The sequence below is a fragment of the Oncorhynchus gorbuscha genome, linkage group LG08, assembly GCF_021184085.1.
Source record: "Oncorhynchus gorbuscha isolate QuinsamMale2020 ecotype Even-year linkage group LG08, OgorEven_v1.0, whole genome shotgun sequence".
Classification (NCBI taxonomy): domain Eukaryota; kingdom Metazoa; phylum Chordata; class Actinopteri; order Salmoniformes; family Salmonidae; genus Oncorhynchus; species Oncorhynchus gorbuscha.
Genome location: NC_060180.1, coordinates 77,021,207 through 77,044,718, shown reverse-complemented (window position 1 = coordinate 77,044,718; position 23,512 = coordinate 77,021,207). Strand labels below are relative to the sequence as shown.

General features: G+C 45.7%; 1 protein-coding gene across 3 annotated transcripts in view; it reads right to left on the bottom strand.

The window, feature by feature from the left end:
• LOC124042198 (far upstream element-binding protein 1-like) overlaps positions 1 to 23,512 on the bottom strand; it is a 33,434-nt gene that overhangs the window by 7,499 nt on the left and 2,423 nt on the right. For all 3 annotated transcript variants that reach the window (XM_046360605.1, XM_046360604.1, XM_046360606.1), the window contains exons 3-11: positions 11,230 to 11,265; positions 8,809 to 8,934; positions 8,247 to 8,318; positions 7,988 to 8,045; positions 7,450 to 7,717; positions 6,850 to 6,987; positions 5,004 to 5,106; positions 2,091 to 2,342; positions 350 to 510 (exon numbers count right to left, since the gene is read on the bottom strand). In XM_046360605.1, coding sequence (XP_046216561.1) covers positions 350 to 510; positions 2,091 to 2,342; positions 5,004 to 5,106; positions 6,850 to 6,987; positions 7,450 to 7,717; positions 7,988 to 8,045; positions 8,247 to 8,318; positions 8,809 to 8,934; positions 11,230 to 11,265 — 1,214 coding nt within the window. The remainder of the gene's footprint in view (positions 1 to 349; positions 511 to 2,090; positions 2,343 to 5,003; positions 5,107 to 6,849; positions 6,988 to 7,449; positions 7,718 to 7,987; positions 8,046 to 8,246; positions 8,319 to 8,808; positions 8,935 to 11,229; positions 11,266 to 23,512) is intronic.

The window sequence follows — 23,512 nt, the reverse complement described above, 5'->3', positions numbered from 1 at the left end:
CCAGCCACTTCTACTAGTTAAACTAGGCTTAGTGCTCACTGCTTAATGACCAGCCACTTCTACTAGTTAAACTAGGCTTAGTGCTCACTGCTTAATGACCAGCCACTTCTACTAGTTAAACTAGGCTTAGTGCTCACTGCTCACTGACCAGCCACATCTACTAGTTAAACTAGGCTTAGTGCTCACTGCTCACTGACCAGCCACTTCTACTAGTTAAACTAGGCTTAGTGCTCACTGCTTACTGACCAGCCACTTCTACTAGTTAAACTAGGCTTCTACACCAGCGTCCGGTGACTGAGCTTCACATTGATATGTAGGATATCTACCACAGACACTGAAAACCACTCACCCCGATCTTCTCCTCGACCAGCTGCCGTGCGTAGTCTATCTGTTGATGAGATCCTCGGACGGTGAACATCTTAATGTTGGGGTCGGAGTTGGGGGGAGGATTTCTCTGGAGCTCAATACGCGCTCCAGACTGCTGACTGATGCCCTTGATGGTCTCTCCCCCTGGAGCGGGACAGAGAACGGAAGAGGTTTGGACTCTACTATAAAACACTGTCCTACTAGAGAGAACGGAAGAGGTCTGGACTCTACTATAAAACACTGTCCTACTACAGAGAACGGAAGAGGTCTGGACTCTACTATAAAACACTGTCCTACTACAGAGAACGGAAGAGGTCTGGACTCTACTATAAAACACTGTCCTACTAGAGAGAACGGAAGAGGTCTGGACTCTACTATAAAACACTGTCCTACTACAGAGAACGGAAGAGGTCTGGACTCTACTATAAAACACTGTCCTACTACAGAGAACGGAAGAGGTCTGGACTCTACTATAAAACACTGTCCTACTACAGAGAACGGAAGTCCTACTAGAGAGAACGGAAGAGGTCTGGACTCTACTATAAAACACTGTCCTACTACAGAGAACGGAAGTGGTTTGGACTGTCCTACTACAGACTCTGGACTCTACTATAAAACACTGTCCTACTACAGAGAACGGAAGAGGTCTGGACTCTACTATAAAACACTGTCCTACTACAGAGAACGGAAGAGGTCTGGACTTTACTATAAAACACTGTCCTACTACAGAGAACGGAAGAGGTCTGGACTCTACTATAAAACACTGTCCTACTACAGAGACATAATCAGGACAAACACTGTCCTACTACAGAGAACGGAAGAGGTCTGGACTCTACTATAAAACACTGTCCTACTACAGAGACATAATCAGGACAAACACTGTCCTACTACAGAGACATAATCAGGACAACATGGAAACGTAATAAAAACCTGAATGTTTTCTAGGGGGACGTAGTTTCAGATCCTATTATTTATAAGAACGGAGGATTCCATTTATTTATTTTTTTAAATCTGGGAAAAAATCCCATTCCAGAAGGAGATCGAGACCTAGACATGGGATGGGTGTGAGAAGGGGAACGAACCCTCCACTGGTTCTTTGGGTGGTGGGACAGAAACCCTCTGCTTTGCTCTGGGGCAGCTGTGGAGGCAGACCCTCTACTACAGAGAGAGCTGGGAGGGGGCACAGCTGCCCACAATTAACTATATTAGTCACAATATTCTCACTGAAGCAGGCATGAGGAAGATAATCAACTAGCAAACCATCTTTCCTCTTAATTGGTCAAATGTACTGTGAAACGGGTATTGCCGGTCCTCACAAGCATCTAGCAGACTAGGCTGCATCCGCTTTTGGCGATGTTGTACTACTCCAGTTAAGGACTAAGTTTAGTGACTACAACCCTGGTACGAGGCCTGTGTTTTAGCTGTGTGTGTGTGAAAGTATCAGATATGTTTTGTTAAGTCTCCCAACCTTTAAAAACAGGAAGGTGGTAAACCAGGAAGAAGGTAAACCAGGAAGTTAAACCAGGAAGTTAAACCAGGAAGTTAAACCAGGAAGTTAAACCAGGAAGTTAAACCAGGAAGTTAAACCAGGAAGTTAAACCAGGAAGGTAAACCAGGAAGGTAAACGGTAAACCAGGAAGGTAAACCAGGAAGTTAAACCAGGAAGGTAAAACAGGGTCCTATAAAGCCCATAGGTGTCTCTAGCTCAATCTAAGTTCATCTACCTTTGCCGATGATGAGTCCAGTCTTCATGGTCGGGACGGTGAAGGTGAACTCCTGCAATCCTCCCGGAGGACCCATGTTCCAGTTACCACCCCCGTTACCCCCCCTGCCTCTCCCCCTGCCCCCTCCGTTAGGACCGCCCGGCCCCCCCTGCTGGACACTCCTCAGAAGGTCAGTGATGATTTCTGCTGCATGCTGGGACTGGTCTGGAGGACCTATGATCTGGGCTATCCTCTCCGGGGTAGTGCCGTCATCTGGAGAAGGGGAGAAAGGGAGAGGAGAGAAAAAGGAGATTAAGAGATGTCAGCATTTCCCTTAACAGCCCCCCCCCCAGGCGTAAAGGGTTTACTTCCTGGTGCTTTCCATTGTCGAAGGACAGGCTCTCTCTCCTGGTAAGCTGCACTGCCAGTAAAGTCTCCCTCTAGCGAGACACTTGACTGTACATTGAAACTGGGTCCGACTAAATCACCGGCTTGTCTTCCTGAAAGTATGGTGGCGGCAGCGTAGCCTAGTGGTTAGAGCGTGGGACTAGTAACCGGAAGGTTGCGAGTTCAAACCCGAGCTGACATGGTACAAATCTGTCGTTCTGCCCCTGAACAGGCAGTTAACCCACTGTTCCAAGGCCGTCATTGAAAATAAGAATGTGTTCTTAACTGACTTGCCTGGTTAAATAAAGGTTAAATAAAAATGCAGCAGAACTTGTGATGGGTTGTCAGTATAACACCCAGATGGCTTGACCATGGTCGAGGTCGGGCCAAAGGACACGGATGCAAACTGGCGAGGGTCAAAAAAAGGTTGAGTTGTCGCACGGCAACACACTGACAATCTGTAAACTGCACAAAAACGTGTTTATCTTCACAGTGTGGTCGTCAATACTATCGACAAAATACCAAGCCAAGCTAACAATACCAAGTAGCATTCTGATCCCACAGTGTAGCTGTGTAGGCCGACCGTTAGGGGACGCCGAGACGGGCCGACCGTTAGGGGACGCCGACGGGCCGACCGTTAGGGGACGCCGACGGGCCGACCGTTAGGGGACGCCGACGGGCCGACCGTTAGGGGGGGCGCCGAGACGGGCCGACCGTTAGGGGACGCCGAGACGGGCCGACCGTTAGGGGACGCCGAGACGGGCCGACCGTTAGGGGCCCGCCGAGACGCCGACCGGGGGACGCCGAGACGGGCCGACCGTTAGGGGACGCCGAGACGGGCCGACCGTTAGGGGACGCCGAGACGGGCCGACCGTTAGGGGACGCCGAGACGGGCCGACCGTTAGGGGACGCCGAGACGGGCCGACCGTTAGGGGACGCCGAGACGGGCCGACCGTTAGGGACGCCGAGACGGGCCGACCGTTAGGGGACGCCGAGACGGGCCGACCGTTAGGGGACGCCGAGACGGGCCGACCGTTAGGGGACGCCGAGACGGGCCGACCGTTAGGGGACGCCGAGACGGGCCGACCGTTAGGGGACGCCGAGACGGGCCGACCGTTAGGGGACGCCGAGACGGGCCGACCGTTAGGGACGCCGAGACGGGCCGACCGTTAGGGGACGCCGAGACGGGCCGACCGTTAGGGGACGCCGAGACGGGCCGACCGTTAGGGGACGCCGAGACGGGCCGACCGTTAGGGGACGCCGAGACGGGCCGACCGTTAGGGACGCCGAGACGGGCCGACCGGGGGACGCCGAGACGGGCCGACCGTTAGGGGACGCCGAGACGGGCCGACCGTTAGGGGACGCCGAGACGGGCCGACCGTTAGGGGACGCCGACGGGCCGACCGTTAGGGGACGCCGAGACGGGCCGACCGTTAGGGGACGCCGACGGGCCGACCGTTAGGGGACGCCGAGACGACCGTTAGGGGACGCCGAGACGGGCCGACCGTTAGGGGACGCCGACGGGCCGACCGTTAGGGGACGCCGACGGGCCGACCGTTAGGGGACGCCGACGGGCCGACCGTTAGGGGACGCCGACGGGCCGACCGTTAGGGGACGCCGACGGGCCGACCGTTAGGGGACGCCGACGGGCCGACCGGGGGACGCCGAGACCCGACCGTTAGGGACGCCGACGGGCCGACCGTTAGGGGCCGACGCCGACGGACGCCGACCGTTAGGGGACGCCGAGACGGGCCGACCGTTAGGGACGCCGACGGGCCGACCGTTAGGGGACGCCGACGGGCCGACCGTTAGGGGACGCCGACGGGACCGTTAGGGGACGCCGTTAGGGGACGCCGACGGGCCGACCGTTAGGGACGCCGACGGGCCGACCGTTAGGGGACGCCGACGGCCGACGGGCCGACCGTTAGGGGACGCCGACGGGCCGACCGTTAGGGGAGGCCGACGGGCCGACTGTGCTGTAGGTTCAGTCCAACCCTGTTCCTGGATCTACTGTCCTGTAGGTTCAGTCCAACCCTGGTCCTGGATCTACTGTCCTGTAGGTTCAGTCCAACCCTGTTCCTGGATCTACTGTCCTGTAGGTTCAGTCCAACCCTGTTCCTGGATCTACTGTCCTGTAGGTTCAGTCCAACCCTGGTCCTGGATCTACTGTCCTGTAGGTTCAGTCCAACCCTGGTCCTGGATCTACTGTCCTGTAGGTTCAGTCCAACCCTGGTCCTGGATCTACTGTCCTGTAAGGTTTTACAGTCGAACCCTGATCTAGAACACCCGATTCTAACAACTAGGAGGTCTATAAACAATCAGATAAACTGATTACAACTGGGATTGGCGCTAAAAAATCTCCAGGACCAGGGTTGGACTGAACCTACAGGACAGTAGATCCAGGACCAGGGTTGGACTGAACCTACAGGACAGTAGATCCAGGACCAGGGTTGGACAACCTACAGGACAGTAGATCCAGGACCAGGGTTGGAGACCCGCGACTGAACCAACTTTACAAGTACAGACTGTCGGTCAGTGAGGTCTCACCTGGTTTGAACTGGATCCTGACTCCTGTGTCGCTCTGGATCTTCTTAATCATCTCTCCGTTTCTCCCGATCACGATTCCTACCGCAAACCTGGGGACAGGAACCTGAGGGAGGGAGGACACAGGCCAGGTTAGAGGTCAACTCAAACCTGGGGACAGGAACCTGAGGGAGGGAGGACACAGGCCAGGTTAGAGGTCAACTCAAACCTGGGGACAGGAACCTAAGGGAGGGAGGACAGGCAGGCCCAGTTTCCCGAAAAGCATCTAAAAGGCTAAGTTAATTGTTTCAAACATTGTAGGAGCATCATTAAAGCAATTTACCAAAACCGCAGTTAATGTCGCACTTTAAAAAAAAACACTGATAATCCAACTCCTGCATCTAGAACCACCAAGTGCCTCGTTAGTTGCTTTCAGCAGCACGTGTCACTTTATACATAACAGATGGCTGATAAACACGTCTGGACCGTGTCTCATGATGTGTATCCTAACATGAACACGATGATGTGCCCAATCAGGGATTTAGTGTATTCTTATTGGCTAAGCATTAGGAAAAAAAAACGCCTCATTACTTGCAGCCACAGCTGGTAATCTCTCTCTAGGAGCTGACCCAGTGTCAGTTTGGTGAAATAATTGTAATGTTAAAGGTCAGATTTGAATGTAGAAAGCTGATCTGAGAGCTCCCTTTGTTTCCATCCTATCAGTATCAACACTACGCCTCAACAACCTTAGTGAACCTTCTCTCAGTGTGGTGTTCTGGGAAAACACACGTTACATCTTCTGGGAAAACACACGTTACATCTTCTGGGAAAACACACGTTACATCTTCTGGGAAAACACACGTTACATCTTCTGGGAAAACACACGTTACATCTTCTGGGAAAACACACGTTACATCTTCTGGGAAAACACATCGTTAAAGAAACAAAAAAACACTCAGAAGTCTTTGTCTGGGAAAACACACCCTGGTTTGAATCTTCTGGGAAAACACACGTTACATCTTCTGGGAAAACACAATGCCCCTGGTTACATCTTCTGGGAAAACACACCTGGTTAGAAGTCATCTTGCTGGGAAAACACTCAATGCCCCTGGTTACATCTTGCCGGTTGTCGGAAAGAGTTAGCAACTCCAATGCCCCTGGTTAAAGAAACTCCAAAACACTGGTTAGAAGTCTAATTGTCATCCCCTGGTTAGAAAACCGGCCCTGGTTAGAAGTCAACTCCAATGCCCCTGGTTAGAAGTCAACTCCAATGCCCCTGGTTAGAAGTCAACTCCAATGCCCCTGGTTAGAAGTCAACTCCAATGCCCCTGGTTAGAAGTCAACTCCAATGCCCCTGGTTAGAAGTCAACTCCAATGCCCCTGGTTAGAAGTCAACTCCAATGCCCCTGGTTAGAAGTCAACTCAAATGCCCCTGGTTAGAAGTCAACTCCAATGCCCCTGGTTAGAAGTCAACTCCAATGCCCCTGGTTAGAAGTCAACTCCAATGCCCCTGGTTAGAAGTCAACTCCAATGCCCCTGGTTAGAAGTCAACTCCAATGCCCCTGGTTAGAAGTCAACTCCAATGCCCCTGGTTAGAAGTCAACTCCAATGCCCCTGGTTAGAAGTCAACTCCAATGCCCCTGGTTAGAAATCAACTCCAATGCCTTCAGATAATCCCACACGTTCAAAATAAAGCCGTTACAGTCTCCTCCCATCCCAGACGGCAGGTCCAATCATTACCAACTGACCTTCGTACGGAGAAATGGCGAGATGCTGCCGACTCAACATCTGCCGGTTGAGTCACAGAGTCAACTGAACCCATTATGTGTCAGTGAAGACAAGTGTAGTGTGGGAGTTACTGTACACTTACATCTAGACCCTCTCCTCCTCCTCCTCCTCCACCGCCGCCACCTCCTCCTCCTCCTCCTCCCATCCTGGAGCCATACTCTCCTCTCTGCTCCCTGAAGCCCTGCTCTCTGATCAGCTCCATCACCATGTCCTTGGCTTGCTGAGGAACAGAGACGAGACCAGTCAGCATGACAGTACACGGGACTGGCAGCCCAACACACCTTCTCCTAATTAGTGGGAAAAGATTAGAATTGAGCTGCTTGTGTAAACGAAGCCAATCAAGCACATGCCAGGCCCCCCCCTCCGCACCACCAGCCGGCCCCCTCCCTACACCCCCCCCGCACCAATAAATTTGATTTGATTTGATTTGATTTTGACCCGCCCCCTCCCTCCGCACCACCCGCCCCCTCCCTACCTCCAGCAATAAATTTGATTTGATTTTGACCACCCGCCTCCTCCCTCCGCACCACCAGCCCCCCTCCCTCCGCACCACCAGCCCCCTCCCTCCAGCACCACCAGCCCCCTCCCTCCGCACCACCAGCCCCCTCTGCACCACCAGCCCCCTGCACCACCAGCACCCCCCCCCCTCCTCTACACCACCAGCCCCCTCTGCACCACTAACCTGGACTTTAAAAGGTTCCCCAGAGATGCGTAGAGGTTTGTCCGCTCCTGTGTTCTGAGGCCCTTCCTGGATCATGACCATCTTGACCCCGGCCCTCTCCTGCAGCTGTTTAATGGTCTCTCCTCCCTTCCCGATGACCAGGCCAGCCTTGGAGGCAGGGACCAGCATCTCCTGGACAGACATACCGGGGCCACCAGCATCGTTGTGGTGGAAGGCTGGAGAAGGACGACCCTTATCAACAATCTCCGTCAGCAGCCTCTTGGCAGCTCTGGTTGGGGATAAAAACATCTGCATGGAGACAGTGGGACTATGGGCCCTACTACAAAAGACACAGCCGGGTAACACGCATCAGGGGCAAAGACAGTCAGCTACGGTGTCTGACGAGGGACACAACTTTGGCAGAGGAAATATCAACAAATGTAGTGTCACCAGAGAACAGCGGAGGCGGGGCAACAGGGGGCGGGTGGAGCAGGGGGGCGGGGCGAAACAGGGGACGGGGGGAACAGGGGGAACAGGTGGCGGGGGGAACTATACGTACAGTATGGAGTCTGGGGATCCAGTCAGTGTCACCGACCTATCAGGCATTCCTCCACTGTCTACAACACAGAGAGATCAAGAGGACAGCTAAATGAACCCATAATGACAAGGGGGTCACGAGTCTCATGACCTGGAAACACTCTGGGCCTTAGTTACAGGTCTGTGCAACAAACAAGACATGGTTATATGGTGAAAAGTGCTCGCTAATCCGGATACATTATTACAGGACGTGAGATCAGTATGTCTGGAGGAATCCTTACCGGGGGCGATCTGGATTTTGCAGCCCGCTTCCTGTTGCATGCGAGATATCTGTTCTCCTCCTCTTCCAATAACTGGGGTCAGAGAAGATGTGTCAATCAACCCCCCCCAACGTCCATCTGCACGGTGTGTGTGTGTGTGTGTGTGTGTGTGTGTGTGTAAAGCTCCGCTAGCCAGCAGGCCCCTGATAGTAAATTACATCAGGTAGGTGAAAACAGAAAACCAAGATTATTTCACAGGAAACAAACAAAACAAAAAAAAATGTTCCTCGAGTTGTCGTGAGTTCTGAGGAAACTGAGGGAAAGTAGCTAAGAGTCAAACCGCTCTCGAGTCGTGTCATTGAGCAGAGCAGGCCCAACCGGAACCGTTGCTATGGATACTCAGACCCAGAGTCGAGCTGGGAGCAAATGACAGAGAAGAGCAGCTAATAGAAGGAAATTCCAGTATTTCAGGTTTCGGGCCTAACATTATGGCAGAAACAAACCGGGCCACGGTTTGGGGCCTAAACATATGGAGCATGGGTAGGGGTTGGGCATAAAAACTCGTGCGAGAGTTGGTACTTACTGAATCCAACCATTCCGTCAGGAACCTTGAACTCCTCCGACGACGATCGTGGTCCTCCACCTCCCATTCCTCCACCTCCCATTCCTCCACCTCCCATTCCTCCCATCCCCATCGCTGTTGAGAACGCTGCAACGAGGAAACCAAAGACAAATATCAGGAGGGGGAGCACCGACGAAGAAAGACCCTGGAGTTGTTGGTAAAATAAACAGAACTGAAGTAGAACAGGAAGCTAAGCTGAAAATAGGACCCTAGTCGCTATATAGTAGGGCCGGGAATGACCCTAGTCGCTATATAGTAGGGCCGGGAATGACCCTAGTCGCTATATAGTAGGGCCGGGAATGACCCTAGTCGCTATATAGTAGGGCCGGGAATGACCCTAGTCGCTATATAGTAGGGCCGGGAATGACCCTAGTCGATATACAGTAGGGCCGGGAATGACCCGGTACCTCACAACAAGATATTAGCGTGATACTTAGGTGCCGATACGTTATGTAATGCGATTCCATACTGAGATTTTATTGCAATTTGATGTTCCGAACATATTGCATAGTCATTCCCCATCCACCCTGACAGAGCTTGAGAGGATCTGCAGAGAATGGGACAAACTCCCCAAATACAGGTGTACCAAGCTTGTAGCGTCAAACCCAAGAAGACTCATGAAAAATGCAGGCCTTTTGGCGCAGGTACAGACGACTAGCACTAGCTGACGCTACCTTCCAATTTTTTTTTCTAACTTGATACTTTGAGTCAAAGAACCAATGACTACATTGGTAATAACAAAATAATATTGTGATATTTAAATATCAAATATGTCCCCCCCACATCACGACTATACATACAGTGCACTACTTTAGACTAAAGCCTTACACCTTACGGCCCAACGTTGACAAGTTACAAGGTACTCTCTGAAAGACCCAAGGCCCACCCAACGTTGACAAGTTACAAGGTACTCTCTGAAAGACCCAAGGCCCACCCAACGTTGACAAGTTACAAGGTACTCTCTGAAAGACCCAAGGCCCACCCAACGTTGACAAGTTACAAGGTACTCTCTGAAAGACCCAAGGCCCACCCAACGTTGACAAGTTACAAGGTACTCTCTGAAAGACCCCAGGCCCACCCAACGTTAAATGCTGCCATGCAACATACTGAGAAGAATAGGAGACTTGTGTTGGAATATTCTATTCAAATAAGAGAGACGGTCATTTCTTCAATCAATCATCCTTATTCAATATCCATTCATTATTGCAATAATGAAACAAGTTGGCACGAGAGCCTTACCCTTCACAGACCTGTTCCACATATACCCGATACCAAAATGTCTCCACTGATTCAACCCCAGACCCCAAATACATTAAAAGGGGCACCATAGGCCACTTCGGGTTCATCCTCAGGTCATCTGCCTCTGGTGTTGTCTCCTAGATGCTAGGATAATGAGGAATACTGGGGCCTTTGTTCTGTTGCTCCAGGCTCTCTCTCGCTCTGTGACACCCACCACATCTGATCTATGGAATGCCAGCTGTTGGTTTTTAATCACTAATCAACCCTTAAAAATAATTTGTTAGCCCAAGCTCCATTAAAAAAGACCCCTCAGCTAACTCAGAGAGGGAGGTCCTAACTCAGAGAGGGAGGTCCTAACTCAGAGAGGGAGGTCCTAACTCAGAGAGGGAGGTCCTAACTCAGAGAGGGAGGTCCTAACTCAGAGAGGGAGGTCCTAACTCAGAGAGGGAGGTCCTAACTCAGAGAGGGAGGTCCTAACTCAGAGAGGGAGGTCCTAACTCAGAGAGGGAGGTCCTAACTCAGAGAGGGAGGTCCTAACTCAGAGAGGGAGGTCCTAACTCAGAGAGGGAGGTCCTAACTCAGAGAGGGAGGTCCTAACTCAGAGAGGGAGGTCCTAACTCAGAGAGGGAGGTCCTAACTCAGAGAGGGAGGTCCTAAGAACCTCAGTCAATTAACTAAAAACAACCATTTGGTGCATAAATATAACAGAATCTTGTAATCCTGCTAGCACAGGATGAATCACTAAAAACACTTAAATGGTTAGTCTAGACAGGACAACCTACACCTGTCCTTTAACAGCGAGCTAGAGATGAGGGACACTAATCGATAGTCACTTAACAGGATATTATTATTGACGATATATTCTAGCATTTTGTCACCAGTTTGCTGCACCAGAAATCTTTTGTATTTTTCCTTGATTTATACAAATAGGAAGCCAATTTGTTTTCAGACATTTTAGTTCCAGGGTCAAAGCTCGTTTTCTCCCGTGTCCCCCTGCAACAGACACATGGTGAACAAGACGTCTGGAACATCGAATCGAAATACATATAGAATTGTGAGAATCGGGGAATAAAATGTCATATCGCGCACCTAAGTACGGTGATAATATTGTACTGCGAGGTCCCTGGCCTAGCAGATACTCACGGTCATTAGGTGCCACCTTCTTGGTCTCTGGTTGGTCTGTAAGGAGAAGAGGAGACTGTCGTTATTGAGATGAAGACCGAGTTAAAGCCCTGTCAACGGTGCGCAGAGTTGGGAAGGGCTCATACTTCTGGAAAGAAAAATGGCCTCTTCACATCACTTCCTGTGCGACATGGCACAGACATAGTATTTTCTAGAAACACAACTTCGTAACTACTGAATATATACATATATATTTTTTTAAGGACAAAGGCAAGGGTTCCCGGTTTATGACCTAGGTGACAATCCCCCTGCAAATTGCAAAGCTTTCAAGCCATAGAATTAAAACAGAATTTCTGTAGAAACAAACAGGGGCATCTCTGAACACACAACCAGGGATTTTATCCTGCCTAAAAAGGAATATAGAACCAAAACAAGTCAGGCATTTTGTGGCAAGTCTGTTATTAACAGCACTGAATAACGGGTTTTTTTAAATGAAAAGTCATGAAATCTTTCTTAACCAGACGATATCACTAACCAGACTATATCACCCTGTTGATCGTCACTAACCAGACTATATCACCCTGTTGATCGTCACTAACCAGACTATATCACCCTGTTGATCGTCACTAACCAGACTATATCACCCTGTTGATCGTCACTAACCAGGCTATATCACTAACCAGGCTATATCACTAACCAGGCTATATCACTAACCAGGCTATATCACTAACCAGGCTATATCACTAACCAGGCTATATCACTAACCAGACTATATCACTAACCAGACTATATCACCCTGTTGATCGTCACTAACCAGACTATATCACTAACCAGGCTATATCACTAACCAGACTATAACACTAACCAGACTATAACACTAACCAGACTATATCACTAACCAGACTATATCACTAACCAGACTATATCACTAACCAGACTATATCACTAACCAGACTATATCACTAACCAGGCTATATCACTAACCAGGCTATATCACTAACCAGGCTATATCACTAACCAGGCTATATCACTAACCAGGCTATATCACTAACCAGGCTATATCACTAACCAGGCTATATCACTAACCAGGCTATATCACTAACCAGGCTATATCACTAACCAGACTATATCACTAACCAGACTATATCACTAACAGACTATATCACTAACCAGACTATATCACTAACCAGGCTATATCACTAACCAGGCTATATCACTAACCAGGCTATATCACTAACCAGACTATATCACTAACCAGACTATATCACTAACCAGACTATATCACTAACCAGGCTATATCACTAACCAGGCTATATCACTAACCAGGCTATATCACTAACCAGACTATAACACTAACCAGGCTATAGCACTAACCAGACTATAACACTAACCAGACTATATCACTAACCAGGCTATATCACTAACCAGACTATAATCACCCTGTTGATCGTCACTAACCAGGCTATAACACTAACCAGGCTATAACACTAACCAGGCTATAACACTAACCAGGCTATAACACTAACCAGACTATAACACTAACCAGACTATAACACTAACCAGACTATAATCACCCTGTTGATCGTCACTAACCAGACTATATCACCCCTGTTGATCGTCACTAACCAGACTATATCACTAACCAGACTATATCACCCCTGTTGATCGTCACTAACCAGACTATATCACTAACCAGACTATATCACCCCTGTTGATCGTCACTAACCAGACTATATCACTAACCAGACTATATCACCCTGTTGATCGTCACTAACCAGACTATATCACCCCTGTTGATCGTCACTAACCAGACTATATCACCCTGTTGATCGTCACTAACCAGACTATATCACCCCTGTTGATCGTCACTAACCAGACTATATCACCCCTGTTGATCGTCACTAACCAGACTATAATCACTAACCAGACTATATCACCCCTGTTGATCGTCACTAACCAGACTATAATCACTAACCAGACTATATCACCCGGTTGATCGTCACTAACCAGACTATATCACCCCTGTTGATCGTCACTAACCAGACTATATCACCCCTGTTGATCGTCACTAACCAGACTATAATCACTAACCAGACTATATCACCCGGTTGATCGTCACTAACCAGACTATAATCACTAACCAGACTATATCACCCGGTTGATCGTCACTAACCAGACTATAATCACTAACCAGACTATATCACTAACCAGACTATATCACTAACCAGACTATATCACTAACCAGACTATATCACCCCTGTTGATCGTCACTAACCAGACTATAATCACTAACCAGACTATATCACCCCTGTTGATCGTCACTAACCAGACTATATCACCCCTGTTGATCGTCACTAACCAGACTATATCACCCCTGTTGATCGTCACTAACCAGACTATAATCACTAACCAGACTATATCACCCCTGTTGATCGTAACCACTAACCAGACTATATCACCCCTGTTGATCGTCACTAACCAGACTATATCACTAACCCAGACTATATCACCCCTGTTGATCGTCACTAACCAGACTATAACCCTGTTGATCCACTAACCAGACTATATCACCCCTGTTGATCGTCACTAACCAGACTATATCACCCCTGTTGATCGTCACTAACCAGACTATATCACCCCTGTTGATCGTCACTAACCAGACTATATCACCCCTGTTGATCGTCACTAACCAGACTATATCACCCCTGTTGATCATCACCCCTGTAATCGTCACCCAGACTATATCACCCCTGTTGATCGTCACTAACCAGACTATATCACCCCTGTTGATCGTCACTAACCAGACTATATCACCCATCACCCCTGTTGATCGTCACTAACCAGACTATATCACCCCTGTTGATCGTCACTAACCAGACTATATCACCCTAACCAGACTATATCACCCCTGTTGATCGTCACTAATAGACTATAATCACTAACCAGACTATATCACCCCTGTTGATCGTCACTAACCAGACTATATCACCCAGTTGATCGTCACTAACCAGACTATATCACCCCTGTTGATCACTAACCAGACTATATCACCCCTGTTGATCGTCACTAACCAGACTATATCACTAACCACCCCTGTTGATCGTCACTAACCAGACTATATCACCCCTGTTGATCGTCACTAACCAGACTATCGTCACTAACCAGACTATATCACCCCTGTTGATCGTCACTAACCAGACTATATAACCCCTGTTGATCGTCACTAACCAGACTATATCACCCCTGTTGATCGTCACTAACCAGACTATATCACCCCTGTTGATCGTCACTAACCAGACTATATGACCCCTGTTGATCATCACCCCTGTTGATCGTCACTAACCAGACTATATCACCCCTGTTGATCATCACCCCTGTTGATCGTCACTAACCAGACTATATCACCCCTGTTGATCGTCACTAACCAGACTATATCACCCCTGTTGATCGTCACTAACCAGACTATATGACCCCTGTTGATCGTCACTAACCAGACTATATGACCCCTGTTGATCGTCACTAACCAGACTATATGACCCCTGTTGATCGTCACTAACCAGACTATATGACCCCTGTTGATCGTCACTAACCAGACTATATCACCCCTGTTGATCGTCACTAACCAGACTATATCACCCCTGTTGATCGTCACTAACCAGACTATATCACCCCTGTTGATCGTCACTAACCAGACTATATCACCCCTGTTGATCGTCACTAACCAGACTATATCACCCCTGTTGATCGTCACTAACCAGACTATATCACCCCTGTTGATCGTCACTAACCAGACTATATCACCCCTGTTGATCGTCACTAACCAGACTATATCACCCCTGTTGATCGTCACTAACCAGACTATATCACCCCTGTTGATCGTCACTAACCAGACTATATCACCCCTGTTGATCGTCACTAACCAGACTATAATCACTAACCAGACTATATCACCCCTGTTGATCGTCAAACCAGACTATATCACCCCTGTTGATCGTCACTAACCAGACTATATCACCCCTGTTGATCGTCACTAACCAGACTATATCACCCCTGTTGATCGTCACTAACCAGACTATATCACCCCTGTTGATCGTCACTAACCAGACTATATCACCCCTGTTGATCGTCACTAACCAGACTATATCACCCCTCATCGTCACTAACCAGACTATATCACTAACCAGACTATATCATGTTGATCACTAACCAGACTATATCACCCCTGTTGATCGTCACTAACCAGACTATATCACCCCTGTTGATCGTCACTAACCAGACTATATCACCCCTGTTGATCGTCACTAACCAGACTATATCACCCCTGTTGATCGTCACTAACCAGACTATATAACCCCTGTTGATCGTCACTAACCAGACTATAACACTAACCAGACTATATAACCAGACTATATCACTAACCAGACTATATCACTAACCAGACTATATCACTAACCAGGCTATATCACTAACCAGACTATAACACTAACCAGACTATAACACTAACCAGACTATAACACTAACCAGACTATAACACTAACCAGACTATATCACTAACCAGACTATATCACCCCTGTTGATCGTCACTAACCAGACTATAATCACTAACCAGTTATACACTAACCAGACTATAACACTAACCAGGCTATAACACTAACCAGGCTATAACACTAACCAGACTATAACACTAACCAGACTATATCACCCTGTTGATCGTCACTAACCAGACTATATCACCCCTGTTGATCGTCACTAACCAGACTATATCACTAACCAGACTATATCACCCCTGTTGATCGTCAGACTATATCACCCCTGTTGATTGTCACTAACAGACTATAATCACTAACCAGACTATATCACCCTAACCAGACTATATCACCCTCACTAACCAGACTATATCACCCCTGTTGATCGTCACTAACCAGACTATATCACCCTGTTGATCGTCACTAACCAGACTATATCACAGACTATATCACCCCTGTTGATCGTCACTAACCAGACTATAATCACTAACCAGACTATATCACCCCTGTTGATCGTCACTAACCAGACTATAATCACTAACCAGACTATATCACCCGGTTGATCGTCACTAACCAGACTATATCACCCCTGTTGATCGTCACTAACCAGACTATATCACCCCTGTTGATCGTCACTAACCAGACTATAATCACTAACCAGACTATATCACCCGGTTGATCGTCACTAACCAGACTATAATCACTAACCAGACTATATCACCCTGTTGATCGTCACTAACCAGACTATAATCACTAACCAGACTATATCACTAACCAGACTATATCACTGACCAGGCTATAATCACTAACCAGGCTATATCACTAACCAGACTATATCACTAACCAGACTATATCACCCCTGTTGATCGTCACTAACCAGACTATATCACCCCTGTTGATCGTCACTAACCAGACTATAATCACTAACCAGACTATATCACCCCTGTTGATCGTCACTAACCAGACTATATCACCCCTGTTGATCGTCACTAACCAGACTATAATCAACTAACTATATCACCCCTGTTGATATCACTAACCAGACTATATCACCCCTGTTGATCATCACTAACCAGACTATATCACCCCTGTTGATCGTCACCAACCAGACTATATCACCCCTGTTGATCGTCACTAACCAGACTATATCACCCCTGTTGATCGTCACTAACCAGACTATATCACCCCTGTTGATCACTAACCAGACTATATCACCCACCCCTGTTGATCGTCACTAACCAGACTATATCACCCCTGTTGATCATCACTAACCAGACTATATCACCCCTGTTGATCGTCACTAACCAGACTATATCATCACTAACCAGACTATATCACCCCTGTTGATCGTCACTAACCAGACTATATGACCCCTATCGTCACCAGACTATATGACCCCTGTTGATCGTCACTAACCAGACTATATCACCCCTGTTGATCGTCACTAACCAGACTATATCACCCCTGTTGATCGTCACTAACCAGACTATATCACCCTGTTGATCACTACTAACCAGACTATATAACCCCTGTTGATCGTCACTAACCAGACTATATCACCCCTGTTGATCGTCACTAACCAGACTATATCACCCCTGTTGATCGTCACTAACCAGACTATATCACCCCTGTTGATCGTCACTAACCAGACTATATCACCCCTGTTGATCGTCACTAACCAGACTATATCACCCCTGTTGATCGTCACTAACCAGACTATATCACCCCTGTTGATCGTCACTAACCAGACTATATCACCCCTGTTGATCGTCACTAACCAGACTATATCACCCCTGTTGATCGTCACTAACCAGACTATATCACCCCTGTTGATCGTCACTAACCAGACTATATCACCCCTGTTGATCGTCACTAACCAGACTATATAACCCCTGTTGATCGTCACTAACCAGACTATATCACTAACCAGACTATAACACTAACCAGACTATATCACTAACCAGACTATATAACCCCTGTTGATCATCACCCCTGTTGATCGTCACTAACCAGACTATAACACTAACCAGACTATATCACTAACCAGACTATATAACCCCTGTTGATCATCACCCCTGTTGATCGTCACTAACCAGACTATATCACCCCTGTTGATCATCACTAACCAGACTATATCACCCCTGTTGATCGTCACTAACCAGACTATATCACCCCTGTTGATCGTCACTAACCAGACTATATCACCCCTGTTGATCATCACTAACCAGACTATATCACCCCTGTTGATCATCACCCCGGTTGATCGTCACTAACCAGACTATATCACCCCTGTTGATCATCACTAACCAGACTATATAACCCGGTGTATCAGTATATATCCCACGTCCTACTATACACAACGCCTATTCTACATAAATACAGAGGTTGATGCGGTCTGGCCAACACTTCACCGGAGGCAAACTACCTGCCCTCCCAGACACCTGCGGCATCCGATCTCACAGGAAGGCCATAAAGATCATCAAGGACAACAACCACCCGAGCCACTGCCTGTTCACCCCGCTATCATCCAGAAGGCGAGGTCAGTACAGGTGCATAAAAGCTGGGAGAGACTGAAAAACAGCTTCTATCTCAAGGCCATCAGACTGTTAAGTGGCCATCACCCGGTTACTCAACTCTGCACCTCATAGGCTGCTGCCCATCATAAACAGACATGGATTTGTGTATTGGTGTGAATTGTTAGATATTACTGCACAGTTTAGGCTAGGAACACAAGCATTTAGTTAGATATTACTGCACAGTTTAGGCTAGGAACACAAGCATTTAGTTAGATATTACTGCACAGTTTAGGCTAGGAACACAAGCATTTAGTTAGATATTACTGCACTGTTGGAGCTAGGAACACAAGCATTTAGTTAGATATTACTGCACAGTTTAGGCTAGGAACACAAGCATTTAGTTAGATATTACTGATGGAGCTAGGAACACAAGCATTTAGTTAGATATTACTGCACAGTTTAGGCTAGGAACACAAGCATTTAGTTAGATATTACTGCACTGTTGGAGCTAGGAACACAAGCATTTAGTTAGATATTACTGCACTGTTGGAGCTAGGAACACAAGCATTTAGTTAGATATTACTGATGGAGCTAGGAACACAAGCATTTTTAGTTTTAGATATTACTGCACAGTTTAGGCTAGGAACACAAGCATTTAGTTAGATATTACTGCACAGTTTAGGCTAGGAACACAAGCATTTAGTTAGATATTACTGCACTAAGCTAGGAACACAAGCATTTAGTTAGATATTACTGCACAGTTTAGGCTAGGCACAAGCATTTAGTTAGATATTACTGCACAGTTTAGGCTAGGAACACAAGCATTTAGTTAGATATTACTGCACAGTTTAGGCTAGGAACACAAGCATTTAGTTAGATATTACTGCACAGTTTAGGCTAGGAACACAAGCATTTAGTTAGATATTACTGCACAGTTTAGGCTAGGAACACAAGCATTTAGTTAGATATTACTGCACAGTTTAGGCTAGGAACACAAGCATTTAGTTAGATATTACTGCACAGTTTAGGCTAGGAACACAAGCATTTAGTTAGATATTACTGCACAGTTTAGGCTAGGAACACAAGCATTTAGTTAGATATTACTGCACAGTTTAGGCTAGGAACACAAGCATTTAGTTGATAGGAACACAAGCATTTAGTTAGATATTACTGCACAGTTTAGGCTAGGAACACAAGCATTTAGTTAGATATTACTGCACAGTTTAGGCTAGGAACACAAGCATTTAGTTAGATATTACTGCACAGTTTAGGCTAGGAACACAAGCATTTAGTTAGATATTACTGCACAGTTTAGGCTAGGAACACAAGCATTTAGTTAGATATTACTGCACAGTTTAGGCTAGTTTAGGCTAGAAACACAAGCATTTAGTTAGATATTACTGCACAGTTTAGGCTAGGAACACAAGCATTTAGTTAGATATTACTGCACAGTTTAGGCTAGGAACACAAGCATTTAGTTAGATATTACTGCACAGTTTAGGCTAGGAACACAAGCATTTAGTTAGATATTACTGCACAGTTTAGGCTAGGAACACAAGCATTTAGTTAGATATTACTGCACTGTCGGAGCTAGGAACACAAGCATTTAGTTAGATATTACTGCACAGTTTAGGCTAGGAACACAAGCATTTAGTTAGATATTACTGATGGAGCTAGGAACACAAGGATTTAGTTAGATATTACTGTACTGTTGGAGCTAGGAACACAAGCATTTAGTTAGATATTACTGCACAGTTTAGGCTAGGAACACAAGCATTTAGTTAGATATTACTGATGGAGCTAGGAACACAAGCATTTAGTTAGATATTACTGCACAGTTTAGGCTAGGAACACAAGCATTTAGTTAGATATTACTGTTGGAGCTAGGAACACAAGCATTTAGTTAGATATTACTGCACAGTTTAGGCTAGGAACACAAGCATTTAGTTAGATATTACTGTTGGAGCTAGGAACACAAGCATTTAGTTAGATATTACTGCACAGTTTAGGCTAGAAACACAAGCATTTAGTTAGATATTACTGTTGGAGCTAGGAACACAAGCATTTAGTTAGATATTACTGTTGGAGCTAGGAACACAAGCATTTAGTTAGATATTACTGCACAGTTTAGGCTAGGAACACAAGCATTTAGTTAGATATTACTGCACAGTTTAGGCTAGGAACACAAGCATTTAGTTAATATTACTGCACAGTTTAGGCTAGGAACACAAGCATTTAGTTAGATATTACTGCACAGTTTAGGCTAGGAACACAAGCATTTAGTTAGATATTACTGATGGAGCTAGGAACACAAGCATTTAGTTAGATATTACTGCACAGGTTAGGCTAGGAACACAAGCATTTAGTTAGATATTACTGATGGAGCTAGGAACACAAGCATTTAGTTAGATATTACTGCACAGTTTAGGCTAGGAACACAAGCATTTAGTTAGATATTACTGCACAGTTTAGGCTAGGAACACAAGCATTTAGTTAGATATTACTGCACAGTTTAGGCTAGGAACACAAGCATTTAGTTAGATATTACTGCACAGTTTAGGCTAGGAACACAAGCATTTAGTTAGATATTACTGCACTGTCGGAGCTAGGAACACAAGCATTTAGTTAGATATTACTGCACAGTTTAGGCTAGGAACACAAGCATTTAGTTAGATATTACTGATGGAGCTAGGAACACAAGCATTTAGTTAGATATTACTGCACAGGTTAGGCTAGGAACACAAGCATTTAGTTAGATATTACTGATGGAGCTAGGAACACAAGCATTTAGTTAGATATTACTGCACAGTTTAGGCTAGGAACACAAGCATTTAGTTAGATATTACTGCACTGTCGGAGCTAGGAACACAAGCATTTAGTTAGATATTACTGCACAGTTTAGGCTAGGAACACAAGCATTTAGTTAGATATTACTGTTGGAGCTAGGAACACAAGCATTTAGTTAGATATTACTGCACAGTTTAGGCTAGGAACACAAGCATTTAGTTAGATATTACTGCACAGTTTAGGCTAGGAACACAAGCATTTAGTTAGATATTACTGCACAGTTTAGGCTAGGAACACAAGCATTTAGTTAGATATTACTGCACTGTCGGAGCTAGGAACACAAGCATTTAGTTAGATATTACTGCACAGTTTAGGCTAGGAACACAAGCATTTAGTTAGATATTACTGATGGAGCTAGGAACACAAGCATTTAGTTAGATATTACTGCACAGGTTAGGCTAGGAACACAAGCATTTAGTTAGATATTACTGATGGAGCTAGGAACACAAGCATTTAGTTAGATATTACTGCACAGTTTAGGCTAGGAACACAAGCATTTAGTTAGATATTACTGCACAGTTTAGGCTAGGAACACAAGCATTTAGTTAGATATTACTGCACAGTTTAGGCTAGGAACACAAGCATTTAGTTAGATATTACTGCACAGTTTAGGCTAGGAACACAAGCATTTAGTTAGATATTACTGCACAGTTTAGGCTAGGAACACAAGCATTTAGTTAGATATTACTGCACAGTTTAGGCTAGGAACACAAGCATTTAGTTAGATATTACTGCAGTTTAGGCTAGGAACACAAGCATTTAGTTAGATATTACTGCACAGTTTAGGCTAGGAACACAAGCATTTAGTTAGATATTACTGTTGGAGCTAGGAACACAAGCATTTAGTTAGATATTACTGTTGGAGCTAGGAACACAAGCATTTAGTTAGATATTACTGCACAGTTTAGGCTAGGAACACAAGCATTTAGTTAGATATTACTGTTGGAGCTAGGAACACAAGCATTTAGTTAGATATTACTGTACTGTTGGAGCTAGGAACACAAGCATTTAGTTAGATATTACTGCACAGTTTAGGCTAGGAACACAAGCATTTAGTTAGATATTACTGCACAGTTTAGGCTAGGAACACAAGCATTTAGTTAGATATTACTGTTGGAGCTAGGAACACAAGCATTTAGTTAGATATTACTGATGGAGCTAGGAACACAAGCATTTAGTTAGATATTACTGCACAGTTTAGGCTAGGAACACAAGCATTTAGTTAGATATTACTGTTGGAGCTAGGAACACAAGCATTTAGTTAGATATTACTGCACAGTTTAGGCTAGGAACACAAGCATTTAGTTAGATATTACTGTTGGAGCTAGGAACACAAGCATTTAGTTAGATATTACTGCACAGTTTAGGCTAGAAACACAAGCATTTAGTTAGATATTACTGCAGTTTAGGCTAGGAACACAAGCATTTAGTTAGATATTACTGCACAGTTTAGGCTAGGAACACAAGCATTTAGTTAGATATTACTGCACAGTTTAGGCTAGGAACACAAGCATTTAGTTAGATATTACTGCACAGTTTAGGCTAGGAACACAAGCATTTAGTTAGATATTACTGCACTGTCGGAGCTAGGAACACAAGCATTTAGTTAGATATTACTGCACAGTTTAGGCTAGGAACACAAGCATTTAGTTAGATATTACTGATGGAGCTAGGAACACAAGCATTTAGTTAGATATTACTGCACAGGTTAGGCTAGGAACACAAGCATTTAGTTAGATATTACTGATGGAGCTAGGAACACAAGCATTTAGTTAGATATTACTGCACAGTTTAGGCTAGGAACACAAGCATTTAGTTAGATATTACTGCACAGTTTAGGCTAGGAACACAAGCATTTAGTTAGATATTACTGCACAGTTTAGGCTAGGAACACAAGCATTTAGTTAGATATTACTGCACAGTTTAGGCTAGGAACACAAGCATTTAGTTAGATATTACTGCACTGTCGGAGCTAGGAACACAAGCATTTAGTTAGATATTACTGCACAGTTTAGGCTAGGAACACAAGCATTTAGTTAGATATTACTGATGGAGCTAGGAACACAAGCATTTAGTTAGATATTACTGCACAGGTTAGGCTAGGAACACAAGCATTTAGTTAGATATTACTGATGGAGCTAGGAACACAAGCATTTAGTTAGATATTACTGCACAGTTTAGGCTAGGAACACAAGCATTTAGTTAGATATTACTGCACTGTTTAGGAGCTAGAAACACAAGCATTTAGTTAGATATTACTGCACAGTTTAGGCTAGAAACACAAGCATTTAGTTAGATATTACTGTTGGAGCTAGGAACACAAGCATTTAGTTAGATATTACTGCACAGTTTAGGCTAGGAACACAAGCATTTAGTTAGATATTACTGCACAGTTTAGGCTAGGAACACAAGCAT